The sequence below is a fragment of the Elephas maximus genome, chromosome 3, assembly GCF_024166365.1.
Source record: "Elephas maximus indicus isolate mEleMax1 chromosome 3, mEleMax1 primary haplotype, whole genome shotgun sequence".
NCBI classification, from domain to species: Eukaryota; Metazoa; Chordata; class Mammalia; order Proboscidea; family Elephantidae; genus Elephas; species Elephas maximus.
In genome coordinates, this window is record NC_064821.1 from 15,031,875 (window position 1) to 15,057,616 (window position 25,742).

Below are 25,742 nucleotides of genomic sequence, written 5' to 3' on the forward strand. Positions count from 1 at the left end.
AGACTGATATCACTCAAGGCACACAACAAGAACAAAATCAAGGAGACCACTTGGGTATTTATTCAGATGGAAATGTTTTTGTTGATATGATAACAGAAGTGATAGAAAACAGAAGAAGGGAGGAAGGTAGAGAGGATGGGACAGAGGCAGATGAAAGGAAAGAGTGGGAGAGGGAAGGAGACAGAGAAAATATTTGTAGTGTTCACTTCATTTCACAATACAAATGTGAGGATTTCTCTAAAATAAGCAATCTTTGTAGATCTCTTTCCTATCACTTCCATCATCAGACTAATCAACAACATGACATCAGAAAACCAAACTGGTGTAGCAGCATTCTCCCTCCTGGGGCTCTCAGAGGATTCAGAACTGCAGCCCTTCCTCTTCGGGCTATTCCTGACCATGCACCTCGTCACTGTGTTGGGGAACCTACTCATTATCCTGGCCATCAGCTCAGACTCCCACCTCCACACCCCCATGTACTTTTTCCTCTCCAACCTGTCCTTCACTGACATCTGTTTCAGCAGCACCACGGTCCCCAAGATGCTGATGAACATCCAGACACAGAGCAAATCCATCAGTTACACAGGCTGCCTCACCCAGGTTTGCTTCCTCATGATATTCGCAGGCATGGAAAATTTTCTTCTTGCAGCAATGACCTATGACCGCTATGTGGCCATCTGCCAACCACTGAGGTACACAGTCATCATGAACTCTTACCTCTGTGGCCTGCTGATTCTCCTCTCCTTGTTCATTAGTTTGGTGGATGCCCTGCTCCACAGTCTGATGATACTAAGGCTGTCCTTCTGCACAGACGGGGAAATCCCTCACTTCTTCTGTGAGCTTGCTCTGGTCATCAAACTTGCCTGCTCCAATACTCTTGTCAATAACATCCTGACATATTTACTAAGTATACTGGGTGGTGTTACTTTCCTTGGGATTATTTTCTCTTACATTGAAATTGTTTCTTCCATTCTGAGAATACCATCAGCTGGTGGAATGTATAAAGCTTTCTCCACCTGTGGGTCTCACCTGTCAGTGGTTTTCTTATTCTATGGGACAGCTTTTGGGGTGTACATTAGTTCTGCAGTTACTCATTTTTCCAAGAAGACAGCAGTAGCCTCAGTGATGTACACTGTGGTCCCTCCAATGATAAACCCATTTATCTACAGCCTGAGGAACAGGGACATGAAGGGAGCCTTGAAGAATCTCCTGTGGAGAACATCTTTTTCATGATTGTATTATCTGCCTTAGCCTTGGGCTTCTAGATGAGTCATAGTGAAATTGTACTGGGGGAATCAGAATGTTACATTTTTGTGGTAATGAGAGTCTTTTTTTTTTTTTCATTTTGATGATAAAAAGCTTTATATGTTTATCAATTCAAATGCATTTTTACTTATGAGTATATTTATTTATTTATACATGCTTCTGTCTTGTGACAATTTTTACCTTATTAGCAAGGCGTGTTAAAGCATTTATTTATTTATGTTTATTTTGGTAACTATATACGTAATGAAACATTTGTCATTTCAACATTTTTTACATGTGCCATTTAGTGACATTAATTACCTTCTTCATGTTGTGCAATCATCACCACTATTCATGTTTAAATTTTTCCATCACTCTTAGCCAATGTCCCTAAGCAATGAGTCTCCCTTTCTTTTTTCTTACTCACTGACCCTGATAAGCAGTAATAAACTTTGGTCTCTATACACTCGCTTATTCTAGGTATTTCATTTATGTGGGATCATATAGTATTTGTCCTTTTGTAACTGACATTTCATTCAGCATATTGTTTTCAAGGTTCATCTATGTTGTAGGATGTATCAGGACTATTTCTGTTTATGGCAAGTAGTACTCCATTGCATTATGACATTTTGCTTATCCATTCATCTGTTGACGGGCATTTAGCCTGTTTCTGCCTTATGGCTATTGTGAATATGCTGCAATGAACATTGGTGTACGAGTATCTGTGTTCTTGCCTTCAATTCTTTTGCTACAATGGCTATATACCATAGTGACTAACAGTAGTGCAAAATAGGTATGGAAGCTGACTTTGCTCCTCTCTAGCTTTGTGATATTTGATTGACTGTGTGCTAGGACAGGTTTCCCTCCAGGTTACCAGATGGCTGCATCACTTACAGGCATTGTATACCGGAAAGCTGACCATGCCTTTTTTTCTTTTCTTTTTCTTTAATAAAGAGGTTACTTTTCCAATGACTCTTTTAGAAGACATCCTTTCACAGCTGATGTGCCTGAATTGGGACATACAAAACCCTTCATAAACCATTCTCTGGTTAAGGGAATGGAATTATTATGAGTGGATTTGACATATCACCTACAGCAGTTGTTCTCCAGCGTTAATGTGTATGAGAACTGGTGAAAAGAACTTGTTAATTCCCAGATTCCTGGGCTCATCCTCAGCGATTTTGGTAGCCCTGGTGGTGCAGTAGTTAAGCATTTGCCTGCTAACCAAAAGGTAGTGAGTTTGAATCCAACAAATGCTCCTTGTAAACCCTATGGGTGCAGTTCTACTCTACCCTATGGAGCTGCTATGAGTCAGAATTGACTCAACAGCAATGGGTTTGGCTTTGGTTATTGTGAAGTGGGCCTGTGAATGTGCATGTCTGACAAGCTCATAGCTGATTTCACTGTGGACAGTCCAAGTATTACAGTTGAAGTGACACTGATCAAGAATGCCATTACCGTTGGGAACGCAGTAGGCACCATGTCTGGCATACCGTAAGTACTCAATGAAATTTAGCTAATATTGTATTCCATATATAGCCATCTATTCTTGGACCTTGCAATCTTTTTGCTTTCGCACATTTTTTAACATTTGCTTTAGCAGTTAGTTTTCCTCATCTTTATTTAAATATGTATCAGTGTTTTGAGTGAATCCAGTAATATAATCAAAGACACAGTTATGGGTTTTGCAGGCTAAGATGAATTATGTTTCCCTGACAGTTAATTTGCTTTGATTCCTTCTCATTGATTACTTGCTAGCAATGAGTTTGACTTCTTTTTACCTCGTGTCACCCTTTCTGTTGTTTCTTATTCATTTCAGATGAAATCCACACATCAAATGTGCTTGAATAAAGCTAATAAGGCCACTGTAGTCTTTGAAGGACTCAACTGTATAGGGGAGGTGTTGGATGTGACACTATAGGGAAGCAAGGAGAAAGTTTGGTTTTATCGAGGATCTTTTTTGATCTAAGGAGATAATTCACAGTGAGAATGGATGACTCCCTGGAAAACTGAATGCCAGAGAGTCTTTTGTTCTCATCCTCACTGACTTCCATTATTTTCACCACCACTTCTGGGGACAGCTCTCGGACTGGCCTCCATGGCATTTGCTAGGGCAGAATTTCACCCAGTGATGGCCTTAGCCACCTGCAGCATCTTGGGTCTTTGTTAAATCTGCAGCTAGCTGCCCCTCATTCAAGGACCACTGACTCTGGACCCTGTGGATAGGCCCTTAGAGAAAACATGGTTAAAAAAACCCTTGTGAAATAGTGATGAGTTCTATATTCTGGAAACATATCTTTAATACTAGAATGTATTTAAAATATGATACATGAAAGATTACTTTTTGTGAAATATAGCACACGTATAAAATTTGTGTAATTTAACTATTTTTCTTATAGAATATTCATATAATATGAACATATATGTCCACCACTTAAATGGAAAAATAACATTTACAGTCATCTAGAATCCTCCTGTAAGACTCTCAGTCTAATCATCCTCCCTCTTGCCAAGAAATAACCACTATCCTGAATTTTGTATTTAACATTTTCTTAGCTATTCCTTATATTGGGTTGAATCCTATGAAATTCCCAGCGTTTCACTCTTTTTGACATATAAAAGGACTGTTTTCATGTATTTCAACATAATAGTCTTACTACCTCTACATATATCCCTTTCTTCCACTTCATAAATGGAATCTATGGAAAACCCACAGCTAACATTGTACTTCATGGACTGCATACTTTCCTTTTGGATCAGGAACAAAAAAAGCGTGTCCACTCATTCTATATCTATTCAACTTGTGGGGGAGGTTGTAGACAGGGCAGTTATGCAAAAAAGGAAGAATAAGAAGAGGAAGAAGAAGAAGTAAAAGGCACCAACTTGGAAAGGAAGAAATAAAACTCCCTCTATTTGCAGATGACATAGAGAAAATCCTAAAGAATCTGCTAAAATCCTATTTGGACTAATATACACTCTCAGCAAGGTTGCAGGATACAAGATCAATGTGCAAAAGCCAACTGAATTTTATATACTTGAAATAAACAATCCAAAAATTGAAACTAAGAGGAACGATTCACTTTGCAAAAGCATCAAGAAGAATACAATGAAATGCTTAGGGATAAATATAATAAAAGAAGTGTAAGACACATTTTTAAAAGTGCAAAATATTGTAGAAATAAATTTGAGAAGATCTAAATAATTAGAAAAAATACACCATATTCATGAATTGGAATGCTGCAAAAGGTCTCTTTAAAGCCCTGAAAAGCAAAGATGTCACTTTGAAGATTAAGGCATGCCTGTCCCAGACCATGGTGTTTTCAATTGCCTCATATGCATGGGAAAGCTGGATAATGAATGATGAAGACCAAAGAACTGACGCCTTTGAGTTATGGTGTTAGTGGAGAATATACCGTGGACCGCAAAAAAAATGAACAAATCTGTCTTGGAAAAAGTACAACCAGAATGCTCCTTGGAAGCAAGGATAGCAAGATTATGTCTCATCTATTTTGGACATGTTATCAGGTGGTATCAGTCCCTGGAGAAGGATGTCATGCTTGGTAAAGTGGAGGGTCAGCAAAAACGAGGATGACCCTCAACAAGATGAATTGACACAGTGGCTGCAACAATGAGTTCAAGCATAACAACGACTGTGAGGATGGTGCAGGACCATGCAGTGTTTAGTTCTGTAATTCATATGGTCACTATGAGTCGGAACTGACTTGATGGCACCTAACAACAACAACATGAAATACAGATGGCCTCTAGAGTGGGGACCCAGGATAGGGACTCCTTTTGTCTAGATCTAAGTGTATTACTGCCTCCAAATTATAAGATTAAATTTTAATGCTACCTAAAAGATTCTTTAAAAAGTGTTTTTTTTTAATTAAAAAAAAACCTAGTGGCATAGTGGTTAAGTGCTATGGCTGCTAACCAAAAGGTCGGCAGTTTGAATCCACCAGGTGCTCCTTGGAAACTCTACGTGGCAAAGAAATAATAGGTACCCAAATTAGAAAGAAAAACGTAAAGCTATTTATATTTGCAGGTGACATGAGAGATGATGTAGAGAAAATCTTAATCCGCTAAGACACTATTTGGACTAATAAATGCAAGGTTGTAAGATACAAGATCAATATACCAAAATCAATTTTATTTGTATATACTTGCAATGAATAATCTAAAAATGAAATTAAGCAAAAAATTCCATTTAGAAAAGCATCAAAAATTAAAGAATAAACTACTTAGGAATAAGTTTTAGAAAAGAAGTGTAAGACATGTATTGAAAAGTAAAAGCCATTGTTGACATAACTTTAAGATCTAAATAATTAGAAAAAATACATCATGTTCATGAGTTGGAAAAATTAGCATTTTTAAGATGGCAATATTCTCCAAACTGATCTACTGATTACACAATCCCTATAAGAATTCCCCCCACGTGTCTGTCAGTTTGTCGTACTGTGGGGGCTTGTGTGTTGCTGTGATGCTGGAAGCTATGCCACTGGTATTCAGATACCAGCAGGGTCACCCATAGAGGACAGGTTTCAGCTGAGCTTCCAGACTAAGAAAGACTAGGAAGAAGAACCCGGCAGTCTACTCCTGAAAAGCATTAGCCAGTGAAAACCTTATGAATAGCAGCAGAACATTGTCTAATATAGTGCTGGAACATGAGCCTCCCAGGTTTGAAAGCACTCAAAAGATGACTGGGGAAGAGCTGCCTCCTCAAAGTAGAGTCGATCTTAATGATGTGGATGGAGTAAAACTTTCAGAACCTTCATTTGCTGATGTGGTACAACGCAAAATGAGAAGAAACAGTTGTAAACCTCCATTAATAATCGGAACCTGGAATGTACAAAGTATGAATCTAGGAAAATTGGAAATTGTCAAAAATGAAATGAAACACATAAACATCGATATTCTAGGCATTAGTGAGCTGAAATAGACTGGCATTGGCCATTTTCAATCGGACAATCATATGGGCTACTATGCTGGGAAAGACAACTCGAAGAGCATAGTGTTGCATTCATCGTCAAAAAGAACGTTTCAAGATCTATCCTGAAGTACAACGCTGTCAGTGATAGGATAATATTCATATGCCTACAAGGAATACCAGTTAATACAACTATTATTCAAATTTATACACCAACCACTAGGGCCAAAGATGAAGAAATAGAAGATTTTTATCAGCTGCTACAGTCTGAAATCGATCAAACATGCAATCAAGATGCATTGATAATTACTGGCAATTGGAATGAGAAAGTTGGAAACAAAGAAGAAGGATAAGTAGTTGGAAAATATGGCCTTGGTGATAGAAACAATGCCGGAGATCGAATGATAGAATTTTGCAAGACCAACGACTTCATTGCAAATACCATCTTTCACCAACATAAACGGCGACGATACTTTTTTTTTTATACACATGGACTTCGCCAAATGGAACACGCAGAAATCAAATTGACAACATCTGTGGAAAGAGATGATGGAAAAGAGCAATATCATCAGTCAGAACAAGGCCAGGGGCCGACTGTGGAACAGACCATCAATAACTCATATGCAAGTTCAAGCTGAAACTGAAGAAAATCAGAGCAAGTCCATGAGAGCCAAAATATGACCTTGAGTGTATCCCACCTGAATTTAGAGACCATCTCAAGAATAGGTTTCACACGTTGAACACTAGTGACTGAAGACCAGATGAGTTGTGGAATGACATCGAGGACAGCATCCATGAAGAAAGCAAGAGGTCACTGAAAAGACAGGAAAGAAAGAAAAGACCAAGGTGGATGTCAGAGGAGACTCTGAAACTTGCTCTTGAGCGTCGAGCAGCAAAAGCAAAAGGAAGAATTGATGAAGTAAAAGACCTGAACAGAAGATTTCAAAGGCTTCTCGAGAAGACAAAGTAAAGTATTATAATGACATGTGCAAAGAGCTGGAAGTAGAAAACCAAAAGGGAAGAACATGCTGGGTGTTTCTCAAGCTGAAAGAACTGAAGAAAAAAATTCAAGCCTCAAGTTGCAATAGTGAAGGATTCCATGGGGAAAATATTAAAAGATGCAGGAAGCATCAAAAGAAGATGGAAAGAATACACAGAGTCATTATACCAAAAAGAATTAGTTGATATTCAACCATTTGAAGAGGTGGCATATGATTAGGAACCGATGGTACTGAAGGAAGAAGTCCAGGCTGCTCTGAAGGCATCGGCGAAAAACAAAGCTTCAGGAATTGACGGAATATCAATTGAAATGTTTCAGCAAACAGATGCAGTGCTGGAGGTGCTCACTCATCTATGCCAGGAAATATGGAAGACAGCTTCCTGGCCAACTGACTGGAAGAGATCCATATTTATGCCTAGTCCCAAGAAAAGTGATTGAACTGAATGTGGAAATTATAGAACAATATCATTAATATCACATGCAAGCAAAATTTTGCTGAAGATCATTCAAAAACGGCTGCAGCAATATATCGACAGGAAACTGCTAGAAATTCAGACCGGTTTCAGAAGAGGACGTGGAACCAGGGATATCATTGCTGATGTCAGGTGGATCCTGGCTGAAAGCAGAGAATACCAGAAGGATGTTTCCCTCTGTTTTATTGACTATGCAAAGGCATTCAACTATGTGGATCATAAACTATGGATAACGCTGTGAAGAGTGGGAATTCCAGAATACTTAATTGTGCTCACAAGGAACCTTTACATAGATCAAGAGGCAGTTGTTCAGACAGAACAAGGGGATACAGATTGGTTTAAAGTCAGGAAAGTTGTGCCTCAGGGTTGTATTCTTTCACCATACCTATTTAATCTGTATGTTGAGCAAATAATCCGAGAAGCTGGACTATACAAAGAAGAACAGGGCATCAGGATTGGAGGAAGACTCATTAACAACCTGCGTTATGCAAATGACACAACCTTGCTTGCTGAAAGTGAAGAGGACTTGAAGCACTTACTAATAGAAGATCAAAGACCACAGCCTTCAGTATGGATTACACCACAACAGAAAGGAAACAAAAATCCTCACAACTGGACCAATGAGCAACATCATGATAAATGGAGAAAAGATTGAAGTTGCCAAGGATTTCATTTTACTTGGATCCACAATCAGCACCCATGGAAGCAGCAGTCAAGAAATCAAAAGATGCATTGCATTGGACAAATCTGCTGCAACGGACCTCTTCAAAATGTTGAAGACCAAAGATGTCACCTTGAAGACTAAGGTGTGACTGAACCAAGTCATGGTATTTTCAATCACATCATATGCATGGGAAAGCTGGATAATGAATAAGGAAGACCAAAGAAGAGTTGACGCCTTTGAATTGTGGCATTGATGAAGAATATTGAATATACCATGCACTGCCAAAAGAAGGTACAAATCTGTCTTGAAAGAAGTGCGGCCAGTGTGCTCCTTAGAGGCAAGGATGGTGAGACTGCATTTTGTATACTTTGGACTTGATGTCAGGAGGGATTAGTTTCTGGAGGGCATCATGCTTGGCAGAGTACAGGGTCAGTGGAAAAGAGGAAGACCCTCAACGAGGTGGATTGACACAGTGGCTGCAACAATGCACTCAAGCATAACAATGATTGTAAGGATGGCGCAGGACAGGGCAGTGTTTCGTTCTGTTGTGCATAGGGTCGATATGAGTCAGGACTGACTCGACGGCACCTAACAACAATAACAACATAAGAATTCCAGATTATTTATTTACACAAATTGACAAACTGATTCTAAAATTCGTATGGAATTACTAGGGACATAGGATAACCAAAGCAATCTTGAAAAAGAAGGACAAAGTAGGAGAACTCACACTTCTTGATTTCAAACTTACTACAAAGCAACAGTAATCAAGATAATGTGCTACTAGTGCAAGAATAGACATATAGATCAATAGATTAGAATTGAAAGTTTAGAAATTAACCCATATATATATAATCTATATATATATATACACACACATGTACGTAGAACTCATCTCAACAAAGGTGCCAAGATCATCCAATGGGGAAAGAATAGTCTTTTTGATAAATGGTGCTAGGACAAATGGATAAAACCACATGCAAAATGATAAAATAGGATGATTACCTCAAATGAGATTTAAAAAAAAACTCAAAGTGAATCAAGGGCCTGAATGTAAGAACTAAAACTGTGAAATGCTTAGAAAACACACGGACAAATCTTGACCTTGGATTTGGCAAAAGATTCTTAAATGTAGACCAAAAGCACATGCAACCAAGGTATGAGGTCCCCCTGTCTCTCTGCTTGCTTCTCTGTTTTATATCCCAAAAGAAACATGCTCAAGACACAATCCAATCCCTAGATTTGAGTTCTGCCTCGTCAACGCAACTGCCGCCCATCCTGCCTCGTTAACATCATAGAGGCAGGATTTACAACACATAAGAAAATCACATCAGATGTCAAAACTGTGGACAATCATATAATACCGGGAATCATGGCCCATCTAAATTGATACACACATTTTTTGGGGGACACAATTGAATCCATGACAGTTGTTAAAAAATTAGAATCTATTCAGAGGAAACTTTCTGCTCAGATAGTGGTATTTGAAATTACCAATGAGAAGTTTTAAATCCATATTGTGACCCAGAAATTAGCTATGAATTGTGTATATTACGTGCAAACATTGTAATCGGATCGATTTAGGAAGTACTATTGGAATCATTATTCCCTTTTCTTGAGCACGCAGAATATGACCCAGCTGGACCTGGACACACAAGAACTCACAAGGGCACATCAACTGGGCCCTGAGTTAAAAAGACAATAGTTAAGACAATGTTGGAAAATATCTTTTAGGGATCCTTTCACATAAACCAATCAAACAGAACACAAAAGACTTTCCACTCTTTTTTTTTCTATTAGCATTTAGTGAATAGAAAATTGGTTGGACCAATGAAGACCCTCTGACTGTCATTACTGAAACCTGTACCAATGATTGTAGATCACATTTTCTAGCTAATTCCTGAAAAGAAGAAGCTTTTCCAATGGTTTTGACCATTTGTAATGTTAATATATACTGATGACTCTGTAATGTTCCTTGGACTCTGGCAGACATAGCTCTAGGAGCATGCTTCCCCGTTTTCCCATTCTTCCCTATTCTGTAATATTTCCTTGGACTCAGATAGACATGAGTCTAGCAACATTCTTGTTTGTTTTCCCTTCTTTCCTATTCTGCAATATTTCCTTGGATCTGGGTAGACATGAGCTCTGGCAGCATGCTTGTCCACTTCCCGCTCTTGCCTTTTTGAATATATGCTGAATAAAACTTTCATTTTGCTTTATTAAACTTTGTGATGTTTTTACCCTACAACAGGTTACATATGGTTTTATTGCAGAAAAAAATATAAACACTTTTACTTTTATCATACACCTTTTTTAAAGCACTGTATAGATTCTTAATGTAAACATAGTATCATGTTTCATGTATATTACATCCTGTATAGGTACAGATTTAAAAGTAATATAAATTGTAATATAAATATAATTTAATATATATTTTATGTTGAAATATAAATTTAAAAATGAATTGCAAAATGTGCAACAGTCACAAATATTGAGTTCGCTGTGATTACCACTGCAATGCCTTTTGGAACATGAAGAGAATACACAACAATACTGAGAAAAGAAACTTCATAAAAACTAAACATTAATGCTATCTGAGGAGAAGGATTTGATAAATTAGCTAATTTGTGTTTTTCTGATTAAGTACTTCCTCCATTCAAATTCAACCTGCTTTCTGGAGCTTAATCTCTCACTGATGTCATCAGCATCACAACCCATAGAGCTTCATGGCATTTAGATGTACTCACCTTTGTCTCAATGATTTAGGCCAAAAATGATGAAATATTCTTGCTGGGGCCCTGCATGGTATTGTAAATCTCAAGAGTGGAAGTTCAAGGTTATGAGTCATACAAGATTATAAGTGTTGGAAGTGCTCAAGGCTCATGTATTCTTTAATAAATCTATTTTTTGAATCTTTATGAAATATACAGAGCTTCTAGAGTGGGGCCAGGGTAGGGATTCCTTTTGCTTAAATCTAAATTTATTGTTGTTGTTGCTGGGTGCCACTGAGTTGATTCCAACTCATAGCGACCCTATGCACAACAGAACGAAGCACTGCCCGGTTCTGAGCCATCCTTATAATCGTTGTTATGCTTGAGCTCATTGTTGCAGCCACTGAGTCAATCCACCTCATTGAGGGTCTTCTTCATTTCCTCTGACTGTGTACTCTGCCAAGCATGATGTCCTTCTCCAGGGACTGATCCCTTCTGACAACATTTCCAAAGTATATAAGACACAGTCTCGCCATCCTTGCCTCTAAGGAGCATTTTGGCTGTTCTTCTAAGACAGATTTATTCATTCTTTTGGCAGTCCATGGTGTATTCAATATTCTTTGCCAACGCAATTCAAAGGCATGAATTCTTTTTTGGTCTTCCTTCTTCATTGCCCAGCTTTCACATGCATATGATGCGATTGAAAATACTATGGCTTGGGTCAGGCACACCTTAGTCTTCAAGGTGACATCTTTGCTCTTCAACACTTTAAAGAGGTCCTTTGCAGCAGATTTGTCCAATGCAACGCGTCTTTTGATTTCTTGACTGCTGCTTACATGGGTGTTGATTGTGGATCCAAGTAAAATGAAATCCTTGACAACTTCAATCTTTTCTCTGCTTATCATGATATTGCTCATTGGTCCAGTTGTGAGGATTTTTGTTTCCTTTCTGTTGAGGTGTAATCCATACTGAAGGCTGTGGTCTTTGATCTTCATTAGTAAGTGCTTCAAGTCCTCTTCACTTTCAGCAAGCAAGGTTGTGTCATCTGCATAATGCAGGTTGTTAAAGACTCTTCCTCCAATCCTGATGTCCCATTCTTCTTCATATGTTCCAGCTTCTCGGATTATTTGCTCAGCATACAGATTGAGTAGGTATGGTGAAAGAATACAACCCTGATGCACACCTTTCCTGACTTTAAGCCGATCAGTATCCCCTTGTTCTGTTTGAACAACTGACTCTTGATCTATGTAAGGGTTCCGCATGAGCACAATTAAGCGTTCTGGGATTCCCATTCTTTGCAATGTTATCCATAATATGTTATGATACACACATATTATTAATGATATTGTTCTATAATTTCCACATTTGGTTGAATCACCTTTCTTGGGAATAGGCATAAATATGGATCTCTTCCAGTCAGTTGGCCAGGAAGCTGTCTTCCATATTTCTTGGCATAGACGAGCGAGCACCTCCAGTGCTGCATCTGTTTGTTGAAACATCTCAATTGATATTCCATCAATTCCTGGAGCCTTGTTTTTCGCCAATGCTTTCAGAGCAGCTTGGACTTCTTCCTTCAATACCATCAGTTCCTGATCATATGCCACCTCTTGAAATGGTTGAATATCGACTAATTCTTTTTGGTATAATCACTCTATGTATCCCTTCCATCTTGTTTTGATGCTTACTGTGTCATTTAATATTTTCCCCATAGAATCCTTCACTATTGGAGCTTGAGGCTTGAATTTTTTCTTCGGTTCTTTCAGCTTGAGAAACCCCAAGCGTGTTCTTCCCTTTTGGTTTTCCATCTCCGGGTCTTTGCACATGTCATTATAAGACTTTACTTTTTACCCATCACTAGATTAAGACAAAAACATTACTATCACCATAGATTCCACTGGAACAGGCATCTAATCACATTACCCTCACCATTCCCCGTGACAACTATTACTAGGAATTCTGTATTTATATATATATATTTTGATGTTTTTCTATTAGGTTATATTCTATGAAATTTCTATCATTTGATTTTTTTTTTTTTTTTGCTTTACAATCTGTCATTTTCAAAGTATTCAATAGAATATATCACTGCTGTATGAATCCCTAGATGACTTATGAAAAAACGTGCCTCTTAGGGAACATATTAAAAGTTTAATTGTAACGGATAAATTTGGGGTCTTGATTGTTTTTCTCACCATTGTGCTTCTCAAGTTCAATTCTATTGTTGGGTGTAGCACTAATTCATTTATTTTCAATGCTGTATACTTTTATATTAAGCATGGAAAATTAAAGAAAAAAATCCTCTTCTCTGATGTCACTGAGACTGTTTTGAGATAGTTTTTTGCTATTGTGAATGAAATTGTTTCAGTATTTTTGTACACATCCCTGGTGCAAATTAGCAAGAGTTTTATATTTGGGATGATGTTTTTGGGTATTGAGGAGGGTCTCTTCACCTCCCTGTAGTTTCAAAGAGTTTTCCTAAGTGATTGAATCAATTAAAATTCCCATTAGAAGTCTCTGCTGTTTTGCATCTTCACCAAAATATTTTCATTTTTTGTGACTATTTAGTGGGTATAAACTACTGTTGTTGTTGTTAGGTGCCGTTGAGTTCATTCCGACTCATAGTGACCCTATTCACAACAGAACGAAACACTGCCCAGTCCTGTGCCATCCTCAAAATCGCTGTTATGCTCGAGCCCATTGTCGCAGCCACTGTGTCAATACACCTCGTTGAGGGTCTTCCTCTTTTCCACTGACCCTGTACTTTGCCAAGCATGATGTCCTTCTCCAGAGCATGATCCCTTCTGACAACATGTCCAAAGTATGTAAGATGCAGTCTCGCCATCCTTGCCTCTAAGGAGCATTCTGGTTGTACTTCTTCCAAGACAGATTTATTCGTTCTTCTGGCAGTCCATGGTATATTCAATATTCTTCGTCGATGCCACAATTCAAAGCCATCAATTCTTCTTCAGTCTTCCTTATTCATTGTCCAGCTTTCACATGCATATCATGTGATTGAAAATACTATGGCTTGGGTCAGGCACACCTTACTCTTCAAGGTGACATCTTTGCTCTTCAACACTTTAAAGAGGTCCTTTGCAGCAGATTTGCCCAGTGCAATTCGTCTTTTGATTTCTTGACTGCTGCTTCCATGGCTGTTGATTGTGGATCCAAGTAAAACGAAATCCTTGGCAACTTCAATCTTTTCTCTGTTTATCATGATGTTACTAATTGGTCCAGTTGTGAGGATTTTTGTTTTCTTTCTGTTGAAGTGCAATCCATACTGAAGGCTGTGGTCTTTGATCTTCATTAGTAAGTGCTTCAAGTCCTCTTCACTTTCAGCAAGCAAGGTTGTGTCATCTGCATAACGCAGGTTGTTAATGAGTCTTCCTCCAATCCTGATGCCCGATTCTGACTGGAAGAGATCTACGTTTATACCTATTCCCAAGAAAGATGATCCAACAAATGTGGAAATTATTGAACAATATCATTAGTATCACACAAAAGCAAAATTTTGCTGAAGATCATTCAAAAATGGTTGCAGTAGTATATGCACAGGGAACTGCCAGAAATTCAGGCCAGTTTCAGAAGACGACGTGGAACCAGGGATATCATTGCTGATGTCGGATGGACCCTGGCTAAAAGCAGAGAATACCAGAAGGATGTTTACCTGTGTTTTATTGACTATGCAAAGGCATTCGACTGTGTGGATCATAACAAATTATGGATAACATTGCATAGAATGGGAATTCCGGAACACTTAATAGTGGAGGAATCTTTCCATAGATCGAGAGGCAGTTGTTTGAACAGAACAAGGGGATACTGGTTGGTTTAAAGTCAGGAAAGGTGTGCACCAGGGTTGTATTCTTTCACCATAACTATTCAAAAAACTATTGTTACATAATTTTAATATATATTACGAGATTGAGAGCTCTTTCACATGCTAATATTTATTATGAGATTGAGAGCTCTTTTGGGAAGTATATGTTTATGGTATTTCTAGTGAGCTCTTTGTTTTTATTAAATAATGGATCCATTTTCTGTAACACCACTTCATACATTAACTCTCCATTTATATGTTGATCTTTTTGAGAGGGCTCTATTTTCAAACCAAGAGACCTGTTTTATCTATCCCCGTATCAGAATTGCTGGTCTTAATTATGGTAGCATACCAGTCAGAAAAAAATAAGTTTGCTGTCTTAAGGAACACACCCCAAATAACTGTTAGTTTACAACCACCAAGTTACACTGTATGACAGTGACTGGTTATCTGATCATCTGTAATCTACTTCAACATTATTGATAACGAAATGTGCTACACTCAACCCACTGTGGAAAAGAAACGTATATTGCAGCTACTACTTTGACATTGGGAAAAGTTGGTAGTAAAACTTTAAAAAAGGGAATCTGTTACATGTTCAGTCCATATTGATTCCTGAAAGTATTTTAGAAAATGCTGAATATAATGTGTAGAAACCAGATAAAACTTCAATGAGCAATATATACAGAAATAGTTGTTAGTATTTGCATTTTTAGGATACATTTGATATATTATCACTTGTATTTCTATTAGGAATTCATATCACTACATAAATACACTATATTTTTTAGCTTAAATGTGGTGTCAGTCTTCCCGATGTTGTAGTTAGCATAGCGATTACTTTCAATGTACATAATGGAACAAGACTAGCATCAGTTACAAATGGAGGTGTGTCCATGTGTGTGAGGTACTTGAGATGGATGTGAAAAGAAGGAGGTGGAGGGAAGAGGAAGTGATGCATACCAGCGCATCGTCCTGGCCTCTCAGAATGAAGGAGTCAGCCAAAGTGATGCTCTTGCTCCTTTTAGACTTGCTCCATAAGGATTTGCAAGCAAGTTTGACTAATGAGGAGCTTTGGATATTGAACCCTCAAGGGCCACAGAGACTACAAATAGTCTGCCTGTGACCACCCACTCAGCAGCTGGCCCAGGTCAGTAGGCAGCACACCTGGACCTCCTCCCAGGGGCCATCACTTTCCACAGGATCCTATCTGGTCCTTCCCCTGTCTTCTGTGCTCCCTCAATACAGAACTTCCATTTTTATCCTTCAACCTTCAAGGGAGAACTGAATGTCATTCCTTAGTGATGACACCCAGGTAATCTGGTATCCTCTAGTTTATCTTTTGCAAATAGGGAGAGGTGGTTGTCTATCAGCCTATTTGGGGCAGCAGTGAGTTAAGTACAGGTAGAAGAGGAGCCGAATGGAATCATCTGTGAGGTCCCTGCCTAACTGTTCATCATCTTCTTGACATAATTCCTTGTACTTTTGCACAAGTACTTCAGCAGCTCTCAGTCTCCCAATCACCTACTCTGACCCTGAAGTTGGAGAGATTTTTTTTTTTCATCCTCAAAACAAAACTGTCCTTGCTCAATTTTTATGAATGTTTTAGAATTCTCTAAAATATTCTCTTATTTATTTGGCAGGGGGCTGGGGCATATGGTCAGCTTCTCCAAATCTTTCAGTTCCTTGGCCTTGACACACTTTAGTAGGGGGGATCTTTGGTCTTGACCTGATTACAGTGATATGAGGACTCAGAAAGTAGACGGAGAACCAGGGAGACTGCACTAGCTACATCCCAAGTGAACCAGTGTTCTCTTAAATATTTTAAATGTAGCACAGCACAGAGTAATAGGGCAAACACCCATGTATCAATGTTTCCAGAATTAAAAGATGCTGATATTTTGCCATTAAAGTTCTTCTTGTAAAGTAACAAAATAATGTGCTTGAGTAAGACACATCCTTTATATTTCCTTTCATTTCTCTTCTTCCCTTCCTAAAAGACAACCATGGTCTTGAATTTCATTGGTCTCCGGTGCATTTTAAACTGTGTGTGTGTGTGTGTGTGTGTGTACCACAATAAAAATGCCCATCAGCTAGAGAAAGGATAAATTGTGATGTAAACAAAGAATGGAATATCTTAAGGTAGCTGGAGTTAATGAACCAACACAAAGTATACCAAGACTGATAAATCATTAAATGTATCATTTTAAGAAGCAATTACTGTATATAAAAGTATCAAAGCAAAACTAAAATATTATTTATGGATAGAATCATAATAGAGGTATTGGAAACACAGGAGATGAACACATGCAAATTCTGTGTTAGTTTTCCTGAAAGAGGGAAAAACATTGAGAATGTGAGAAATAAGGGAGTATTTCAAGTAAGTACACATTATTTTATTAAAAAAAAAAAAATAAAAGTGTGGCAACATATTTTTTAAAATAATATGTTATTGTGTTTTTGCTGAAGATTTACATGGTGGTTTAGGTTCCCATTCAATAATTTCTACAGAAATTATACAGTGACGTTGGTTTTAATTTGACGGTGGAGCGTGGTGAAAAAACAGGCATTTATTGGTTTTCTCCATACTGCTCAGATCCTTGAAATGTTTCAGAATAAAAAGTGTAAATTTATATGTACGTAATTTTAAAACTTATTTAAATTTTTCCTTACTATAGATGTCATTTTAGACAAGGTACTTTTCTCTTTTGGGTTTTCATTATTTGTGTTGATACATCTAAAAAGGTGTACTTTATTCATTTTAATTTCTATACGTTTTATATCATTAGAAATGAACACTGATATCATTCATATGCAGTTGGATTCTTTCTTTCCCATGCTTTTTTACATGAGGAAGAGTCCCAGGAGAGTTTTAGCATATCTATTCCTCCTTAAAATTTGCAGTTATCTTGCTAGGGATGTTTTTTCTCTCTTTATACTTCTTTTATTTTGGTGCACCAATTACTCACTTCTGTAATGAACCATCAGGTTGTGCCCATGCAGAACAAAACACAACAGGAAATACTGAGAGGGTGTCATATGCTAAACATCTTGTTTGAGGGTTTTACCTGTTCATTTTTCATCCTTGTAAAATTCCTGTAAGGTTTTGTGATGGTTCCCACTATACAATGAGGTAATGGAAGATTCTCAAAGAGTTCTAGAAATATTCTTGTTGATAAAGCAAGTGCTAGAGACTGGATGAAAGTCAGGTCTGTCTGAGTCCAAATATTACACCAATTAATTGATGCTGTTAAGGTTGCTTGTTGTCCAGACCCCAAGCTTAAGGTCAGACTCTCCTGTCAAGCTGCCTGGATATTTGTGTTGAGAGGGCAGAGTTTGTTTGCCTAGTACCATTAAGATACAAAAATAAGATTCCTAATGAGTTGTTCACCCTAGAAACAGGCACTTTCACAACTTTTTCTAAAGCATCCGTTCATTAGAAAAATGGGAAAATTCATCGAGATTGTAGTCAATCAACTCTTACCTGGTTTCAGGGATCCAGGTATTTTCAGAAGGCTCATTTTAACATCAGAAATGGAAGTGTACTAGAGTTTAACTAGGTACACAACCTCAGGATTCTCATAAGAGCCAGTGCCCATGTTTCCTACCCAAGGTTTGATGTGGCCCAGCCAGAAACAGAAGGAAAGAAGTGCCAAAATTCCACGACTGATTTTCACTATTTCTTTTCCTAACACCTGCTGCTTATACTATGGAGACTATGAGTCAAAACATAAAAGGAAAAGGGGATGAATGAAGCTACGGAGCAGTGAGGGATTATTCCAATCCTCTGGCATAAAATGGAAGAGAGGACGAGAAGGACAGATCACAGTGGGCTATCTGAAAAGAGAGGAAGAAGACAATAAATTTAGAAGTAAAAACCTATTAATAAGAGATTAATTATTCCATATGAAATTTGAAATTCTGTGGTTTCTTTTTCCATTGATTTACATGTAAAAATGTGAGTGGCAGTTAAACAGAAAAGAGTGTATATGTGTTTATTTCATACATTGCTGCATTTGAGAAGGTAAGGAATTACTAAAAAATAAGTTCCGTTATTGTATTCAATTATCGTGATGGTCTTAAATAGTACTTCACACTCACCAGATGCCAGGCTCCTTGCTAAGCAACTTGTATTGATTAAATTTTTTAAGTCCTGCAACTATATAAGTATTTAATGTGTCCTCTTATACTTTACTCAGTGTCTTTTTTCTCCTTTAAGGTGACTTGGCAATCATTCTTCTTTTTATACTACCATTGAGACCCTCTGTAAGAAGCCTAGATGGTTGTATTGATAGAGTATGTCTTTCTTATTCTCAATTCTGCTTGTTGTTCTTTTTGTTAGGTACTAGCGAGTCAGTTCTGACTCATAGTGACCCTATGTATAACAGAACAAAACACTGCCTGGTCCTGCACCATCCTCATGATCCTTGTTATGCTTAAGCCCATTGTTGTAGCCACTGTGTCAATCCATCTTGTTGACAGTCTTCCTAGTTTTTGCTGACCCTCTACATTACCAAGCATCATGTTCTTCTCCAGGGACTGGAGATAACATGTTCAATGGATCTGAGACAAATTCTCACATACCTTGCTTCTAAGGACCATTCTGGCTCTACTCCCTCTGAGACAGATTTGTTCGTTCTTCTGTAAGTCCATGGTATTGTAAATATTCTTTGCCGACACCATAATTCAAATGCATCAATTCTTCTTTAATCTTCCTTATTTTTTGTCCATCTTTCCCATGTGTATGAGACCATTGAAAATACCTTAGCATGAATCAGGTGCATTTTAATCCTCAAAGTGATATCTTTCATTTTTGACTTTAAACACCAGTGACTGAAGACCAGATGAGTTGTGGATGACATCAAAACGTCATACATTACAAAAGCACAGGGCCGTTAAAAAGATAGGAAAGAAATAAAAGATCAAAATGGATGTCAGAAGAGACTCTGAATCTTGCCCTTGAACACAGAGTAGCTAAAGCAAATGGAAGAAATGTTGAAGTAAAAGAGCTGAACAGAAGATTTCAAAGGTGAGCTTAAAGTATTATAATGAAATTATAAAGTATTATAAAAATTAAAGTATTATAATGAAATGTACAAAGACCTGGAAATATAAAACCAAAAGGGAAGAACATGCTTGGCATTTTTCAAGCTGAAAGGACTGAAGAAAGAATTCAAATCTTGAGTTGCAGTTCTGAAGAATTCTATGGGCAAAATATTGAACAATACAGGAAGCATCAAAAGAAGATGGAAGGAATACACAGAGTTACTACACCAAAAAAAAAAAAAAGATCTGTGTTCAGCCATTTCAGGAGGTATCATATGATGACAACCAGTTGTACTGAAGGAAGAAGTCCAGGCTGCATGGAAGTCATTGGTGAAAAACAAGTCTTCAGAAATTGATGGAATACCAATTGAGATATTTCAACTAACAGATTTAATGCTGAAAGTGGTCACTCGTCTATGCCAAGAAATTTGGAAGACAGCTACCTGGACAACTGACTGGAAGAGATCCATATTTGTGCCCATTGTGAAGAAAGGTGATTCAACGGAATACAGAAATCATTGAACAATTTCATTAATATCACAAGTAAGTAAAATTTTGCTGAAGATAATTCAGAAGAGGATGCAGAACAAAGGAGAGGATGTGATATGAGGGATATCATTGCAGATGTTAGATGGGTATTGGCTAAAAGCAGAGAATACCAGAAAGATGTTTACCTGTGTTTGATTTACTATGCAAAGACATTCAATTGTGTGTATCATAACAAATTATGGATAACATTGAGAAAGATTAAAATTCCAGAACAGTCAAGTGTGCTCATGCAGAGCCTGTACATAGGCTGAGAGGCAGTTGTTCAAACAGAACAAGGGGACACAGCATAGTTTAAAATCAGGAATAGTGTGTGTCAGAGTTGTATCTTTTCACCATGCTAATTCAGCATGTATGCTGAGGCAATAATCTTAGAGGCTGGACTTTATGAAGAAGAACAGGGTATCAGGACTGGAGGAAGATTCATTAACAACCTGCAATGTGCAGATGACACAGGTTTGCTTCCTGAAAATTAAAAGAGCTTGAAGCATTTGCAGATGAAGATCAAAGATTACAGCCTTCATCACCATGGATTACACTTAAATATAAAGAAAATGGAAATCTCACAACTCAGACATTAAGCAACATCATGATAAAGGGAGAAAATATTGAAGTTGTCAAGGATTTCATTTTACTGAGATCTACAATCAACGCCCACGGAAGCAGCAGGCAGGAAATCAGATGGCGTATTGCATTGGGCAAATCTGCTGCCAAAGACCTCTTTAAATTGTGAAAAAGCAAAGAGATCAGAATTCTGCTTAGGACACACTAACAAATTGTTGCTTTTTTTTTCTCCAGTTTTTGAAAAGCATGTATTTTCTTTTTCCCCCCATTCCTCTGTTTTTGGGGAAAAAAAGATGTACTACATATCACCTTGGTGCCCTTATGATGCAGTGATTAAGAGCTCTGTTGCTAACTGAAAGGTTGGCAGTTCCAATCTGCCAGCTTCTCCACCGGGGGATGATGTGGCAGTCTGTTTTTGCAAAGATTTCAGCCTTGGAAACTCTATACAGCAGTGTAACTCTGTTCTGTAGGGATGCTATGAGTTGGAATCACCTAGTGGCAATGGGTATATATCATTTATGGGAATAAAGTTTCCATCTTCAAATAATTGGAAGAAAAGAGTCTCATTGCCATAATTGGATAACAGCATGAACTTTCATATAGCACACTCTATCTTGACCTCAGCTCCTGACTGTGGGTCTTGTTTTGATGCTGTCACTACCTACGTGGTCAAAGTTTAGGTGACTTTGAATACCACGGAAAGCAACTGGGTTTTAATTCAGCTGGAACTTTTCAAGTGGCAAATGACGGAATCTGTAGCAAATCCTAAAAATGGCTTGGAATTGCTAGAGCTCAGTAAGTGTTAGTAGTGGTAATGGCAGCAGTTTTTGACAATTTTGACATTTATTATTATCAATTCTGATGATACAACTATTAATTAGAACAGTAACAACAAGGGATAAGAACCTAAATGATGGGACATTCCAATGGAAATAGAAAATTGAAAGGACAAATTTTGAGGAAAAAATGAAAATGAAGAAGCTTGATTGAGTCGAGGGCTTGAACTCCTCCCCAAGTCCCTCTGCAGAGCCTGGTGAGCCAGGTCCCCATCTCCTCATGAAGTGCACCACATGTTTTCCTCCCTGCAGATGAGTTGATTGTACATGAACCACAATGGTTGACGTTCTAGAAGAGTGGACCTCAAAGTATAGTCCCAGGCCATCAGCAATAGCACTTGAGAATTTGTTAGAAAGAACTATTTTAGAGCCTTAGACCCCAAATTCTGAAGCCAATAGTCTGAGTGTGGGGGCTCAACAAGTCCTTCAACTGATTCTGACAAAAAGCAGTTTGAGAACCATTGTTCTAAAACACGGATGTAGAGTTTGTTTTTCTGCTAGCTCGAAGGCTTGGGAAAATTCCCAAGGAAAAAGCTATGTATTTTTTTCTCTTTTATTCCTATTACGTGGCACAATGTGGATAAAGAATAGATATTCTATAAACACATAAATACTACCTATGTGGTCAGAGAGTTGAAGACTTTTAAAGCAAGGAGCACTAGTGTCATAGTGTCTAAGAGTTTGGCTGCTAACCAAAAGATCAGCAGTTCAAATCTACCAGCTGCTCATTGGAAACCCTAGGAGGCAGTTCTACTTTGTCTTACAGGATTGCTATGAGTCTGATTTGACTCAAGGCACAGAACAACAACAAGAAAAAAAAATCAAGGAGGCTATTTGGGTCTTTATTCAGGTGGATATTTTGGGGGAGATATGGTGCAGTGGTATGGTAATGGATAAGAGAAAAAGCAGAAGGAGGGGGGAAGGGAGGATGGGAGAAAGACAGATGAAGGAATAGAAAGGGGGGAGGGAGAAGGAGAGAGACAGAGAGTAGAAAGATTTGTAGTATTCACTTCATTTCACAATACAGATGCGAGAATTTCTTTGAAATAAGCAACACTTTTAGATCTCTTTCCTATCACTTCCATCATCAGACTCATCAACAACGTGACATCAGAAAACCAAACTGGTGTAGCAGCATTCTTCCTCCTTGGGCTCTCAGAGGATTCAGAACTGCAGCCCTTCCTCTTCGGACTATTCCTGACCATGTACCTCGTCACTGTGTTGGGGAACCTACTCATTATCCTGGCCATCAGCTCAGACTCCCACCTCCACACCCCCATGTACTTTTTCCTCTCCAACTTGTCCTTCACTGACATCTGTTTCAGCACCACCACGGTCCCCAAGATGCTGATGAACATCCAGACACAGAACAAATCCATCAGTTACACAGGCTGCCTCACCCAGGCTTGCTCTGTCATGGTGTTTGCAGGCATGGAAAATTTTCTCCTTGCAGTAATGGCCTATGACCGCTATGTGGCCATCTGCCAACCACTGAGGTACACAGTCATCATGAACTCTCACCTCTGTGGTCTGCTGATTCTACTCTCCTTGTTCATTAGTTTGGTGGATGCTCTGCTCCACAGGCTGATGATACTAAGGCTGTCCTTCTGCACAAACATGAAAATCCCTCACTTCTTCTGTGATCTTGCTCAGGTCATCAAACTTGCCTGCTCCAATACTCTTGTCAATAACATCCTGATATATTTACTAACTAGTATACTGGGTGGTGTTCCTCTCCTTGCGATTATTTGCTCTTATATTAAAATTATTTCTTCCATTCTGAGAATACCATCAGCTGGTGGAATGTATAAAGCTTTCTCCACCTGTGGGTCTCACCTGTCAGTGGTTTTCTTATTCTATGGGACAGCTTTTGGTGTGTACATTAGTTCTGCAGTTACTCATTTTTCCAAAAAGACAGCAGTAGCCTCAGTGATGTACAGTGTGGTCTCTCCAGTGATGAACCCATTTATCTACAGCCTGAGGAACAGGGACATGAAGGGAGCCTTGAAGAAACTCCTGTGGAGAACATTTTCTTTTTCATGATTGTGTTATCTGCTTTAGGTTTGGGCTTCTAGAATGAGTCATAGTGAAAGAATACTGGGTGAATCAGAATGTTAGAACCTTCTAGTAACAAGTTTTTGTTTTTTACATTTTGATAATAAAAATAATTTTATCTTTATATTTATTCTTATGCGTTTTTACCTATTTATGTATTTACTTACACATGCTTCTGCCTTGTGACAATTTTTACCTTGTTAGCAAGACATGTTAAAGCATTTATTTTTTTATGTTTAATTTGGTCAATATGTATGTAACAAAACATTTGTCATGTCAACATTTTTTGCTTGTACTATTCAGGGACATTAATTACATTCTTCATGTTGTTCAACTGCCATTACTACCCATTTTCAAATTTTTGCATCACTGTTAGTATAGTATCCCCTACACAATGAGTCTTCCTTTCTTTTTTCTTCCTCACCACCCCTGACAACCACTAGTAGAGTTTGGTCTCTATATACTTGCCTATTCTAGGTATTTCATACAATTGGGATCATAAAGTATTTATTCTTTTCTAACTGACATTTCACTTGGCATAAGGTTTTCAAGGTTCATCTATGCTGTAGCATGTGTCAGGGCTTTATTTATCTTTATGTCCAGCAGTATTCCATTGTATGGATGATATTTTGTTTATCCATTCATCTGTTGGTGGGCATTGAGCCTGTTTCCACCTTATGGTTATTGTGAATAATGCTGCAAGGAACATTGGTGTACAAGTATCTGTGTTCCTGCTTTCAATTCTTTTGCTACAATTATTATATACCATAATGACTAACAGCAGTGCAAAATAGGTATGGAAACTGATTTTGCTTTTCTCTAGCTTTGTGATATTTGATTGATTGCATACTAGGACAGGTTTTTCTGGCAGTCTCCAGTTGGCTGTATCACTTGCATGCATTATATCCCAGAAAGCTGACCATGACTTCTTCTTCTTTTTTTTTTTTAAATAATGAGGTGACTTTTCCAGTGAGTCACTCAGAAGACATCCTTTCACAACTTATAAGCCTGAACTGGGACATACAGACCTCTTCTTTATTCTCTGATGAGGGAAATGGAATTATTATGAGTTGATTTTACATATCGTCTAAAACAGTTGTTCTCCATCCTTAATGTGTATGAGAACTGGAGAACTTGTTAATACACAGGTTCTTGTGTCCTTTCTCTGCAATTTCGGCACCCTGGTGCCATAGTGGATAAGCATTTGACAAATCCAGCAGCTGCTCCTTGTAAACCCTATGGGGGCAGTTCTATCCTGTCCTATAGGGTCGCTATGAGTAGGAATTGCATCAACAGCAATGGGTTTGGTTTGGGTTTTGGTTAGTGTGAGGTGGGCCCATGAATGTGCACTTCTAACAAGCTCATATGTGATGCCTGTGTGCATAGTCCAAGTATTACACTTTGTGTGACACCGATCTAAAATGTAATTACTGTTGGAAACTCAATAGGCACAATATCTGGCACACAGTAAGTACTCATTGAAATTTAGCTAGTATCATTGTATTCCATATCTAGTCCCCTATCCTTGGTCCTTTCAATTCTTTTGCTTTCACACATTTTTTAACATTTTTTAGCACTTAGCTTTGCTTACCTTAATGTAAATATATATCAGCATTTCAGGTGAACCTAGTAATATAAACAAAGACATAATTATTGGGTTTGCAGGCTAAGGTGAATTATATTTTCCTGACAGTTGATTTGCTTTGATTCCTTCTCATTGATTACTTGCTAGCAATGACTTTCATTTTTTCATTTATTTCTTGTGTTACCATTATGATTGCTTCTTTTTCATTTCAGATAAAATCCACACATCAAATGTGTTTTAATAAAGCTAATAGAATCACTGCAGTCTTAGAAG

General features: G+C 38.0%; 2 protein-coding genes across 2 annotated transcripts; both read left to right on the forward strand.

The window, feature by feature from the left end:
- The first annotated feature begins 300 nt into the window (after positions 1-300).
- LOC126070892 (olfactory receptor 7G2-like) lies at positions 301-1,233 on the forward strand. Its single transcript, XM_049875227.1, has one exon. The coding sequence runs from the start codon at positions 301-303 to the stop codon at positions 1,231-1,233; it is 933 nt and encodes a 310-aa protein (XP_049731184.1).
- A 1,387-nt stretch (positions 1,234-2,620) lies between these two features.
- LOC126070894 (olfactory receptor 7G1-like) lies at positions 2,621-23,872 on the forward strand. The gene is made up of 2 exons (XM_049875228.1): positions 2,621-2,739; positions 22,921-23,872. Exons 1-2 carry the CDS (start codon positions 2,621-2,623, stop codon positions 23,870-23,872), a joined length of 1,071 nt encoding a protein of 356 aa, XP_049731185.1.
- The last annotated feature ends 1,870 nt before the right edge of the window (positions 23,873-25,742 follow it).

What these genes read in the sequence shown, in the direction of transcription:
- LOC126070892 (XM_049875227.1), top strand. Translation starts at nt 301, where the DNA reads ATGACATCAGAAAACCAAACTGGTGTAGCAGCATTCTCCCTCCTGGGG.
- LOC126070894 (XM_049875228.1), top strand. Translation starts at nt 2,621, where the DNA reads ATGTCTGACAAGCTCATAGCTGATTTCACTGTGGACAGTCCAAGTATT. An exon ending in GGCACCATGTCTGGCATACC is followed by an intron (nt 2,740 to 22,920) that starts GTAAGTACTCAA and finishes TTCCATCATCAG; the next exon opens with ACTCATCAACAACGTGACAT.